At 45.4% G+C, this 1,319-nt stretch overlaps 1 protein-coding gene across 1 annotated transcript; it reads right to left on the reverse strand.

The window, feature by feature from the left end:
- LOC106408815 lies at positions 1-1,270 on the reverse strand (the record flags this gene model as incomplete). Its single annotated transcript, XM_048771234.1, has 1 exon — positions 1-1,270. A coding segment is annotated over one exon (1,093 nt), but the record flags the coding sequence as incomplete, so codon positions are not given.
- Positions 1,271-1,319: the final 49 nt, after the last annotated feature.

The following is a 1,319-nucleotide window of genomic DNA, read 5'->3' on the forward strand; positions in this document are numbered from 1 at the left end:
TCGATATTCAATTTCTTATCTCCAGTTATATAATTGATTTGAGATAAATGTCCACGGCCACAGCCCACCGAACGGTTAACAATTTTCACGGCGTTTAGAACAAATATTTCATACATAAAACAGGAAACAGTACAATCTACTTATGAAGATATAGAAGCTGGAGGATATAGTCTAGCCTCAGTCTAATATATTTTGAGGTGGAATGTAGTAAGGAGCGTCCGTTTTTCCAGTTGTAGCGACCAAGGGGAAACCATCCACCAGACTAACCATTGCGGTTTCGTCGAAATCCAAGATGTAAACGTAGTTAGGAAGCAAACCAGGAAAGGAAGTAGAAGGGACACAAAATGGTTCAGACATTGAGAGGAACATGGTGAGATCTCCCATGTCTTGAGTGTAGACCGCGTTTCCTTCATCGTCTAGCTTGAACACCATTAAAAATTGTGTTTTCATTTGGGCAACACCTTGGACGATCTTGGCCGTCTTCCTATACTGCTTAACCAAGAAAGTCTCACCGGTGGATGTTGACTCCACCAAGTGTTGGCTCATGCAGCATGAATCCATAAGGGGAGTGGGTAGCTTAGGAGGAAGGTTTTCAAATCCAACGCACTGCAACTTGAGTTTATCGTTAGGTTCGCAGAGATCCAATGAGCCGATGAGGTGGCCTCCAGATCCGGGAATACGAAACATGTTGTCCTTTTTGGAAAACATGACACGGGAGGAGTAGAAGCAAGGGTTTTCGATCTTGATGTTGGTCCACTCTGGTTTACTACTCTTACCGGCTGGTTTGCAAAAGCTGAGTTGAGGTCCCAAGAACTTGACAGCCACGACACAGTCCTCATCATCCTCTGGAGAAGATGATGACATTGACACGTTGGTGACGATTTTGGTTTGGCAGTGTGGCAGAGTCACAAGAGGAGGCAGCTGGATACGTTTAGGATCTGTATCAGATGCAACAGGGTTTAGATCGTCATGGAGACGCAGGATTCCATCGTCCTTCAAACTAGCTACCCACCCATGAGATGCCCCGATCGTTACCATAGTATCATCAGGATCATTGTGCACCAAATCCACAGGCACCTTCTTTTTCAGACGAACTAAGCAACTCATATCGGCGACATTGGCATTGGCAATGATGAGTGTTCCAAGGCCACTACGATAGAAAAACTCTAGTGGTAGACAAGGTTTAGCGCCGATGATGGAACAAGGAGGGGTTTGCCGCAAGGAAGTAGTTGAGAAGCCGTTAGAGATCAGAAGAGAAACAGAGGATGATCTTCTCACCAAACGCAGGTTTCACAAGGCGGCGGAGAAAGAGAGCATGA

This window comes from Brassica napus, unplaced genomic scaffold (assembly GCF_020379485.1).
Source record: "Brassica napus cultivar Da-Ae unplaced genomic scaffold, Da-Ae ScsIHWf_1069;HRSCAF=1516, whole genome shotgun sequence".
Classification (NCBI taxonomy): domain Eukaryota; kingdom Viridiplantae; phylum Streptophyta; class Magnoliopsida; order Brassicales; family Brassicaceae; genus Brassica; species Brassica napus.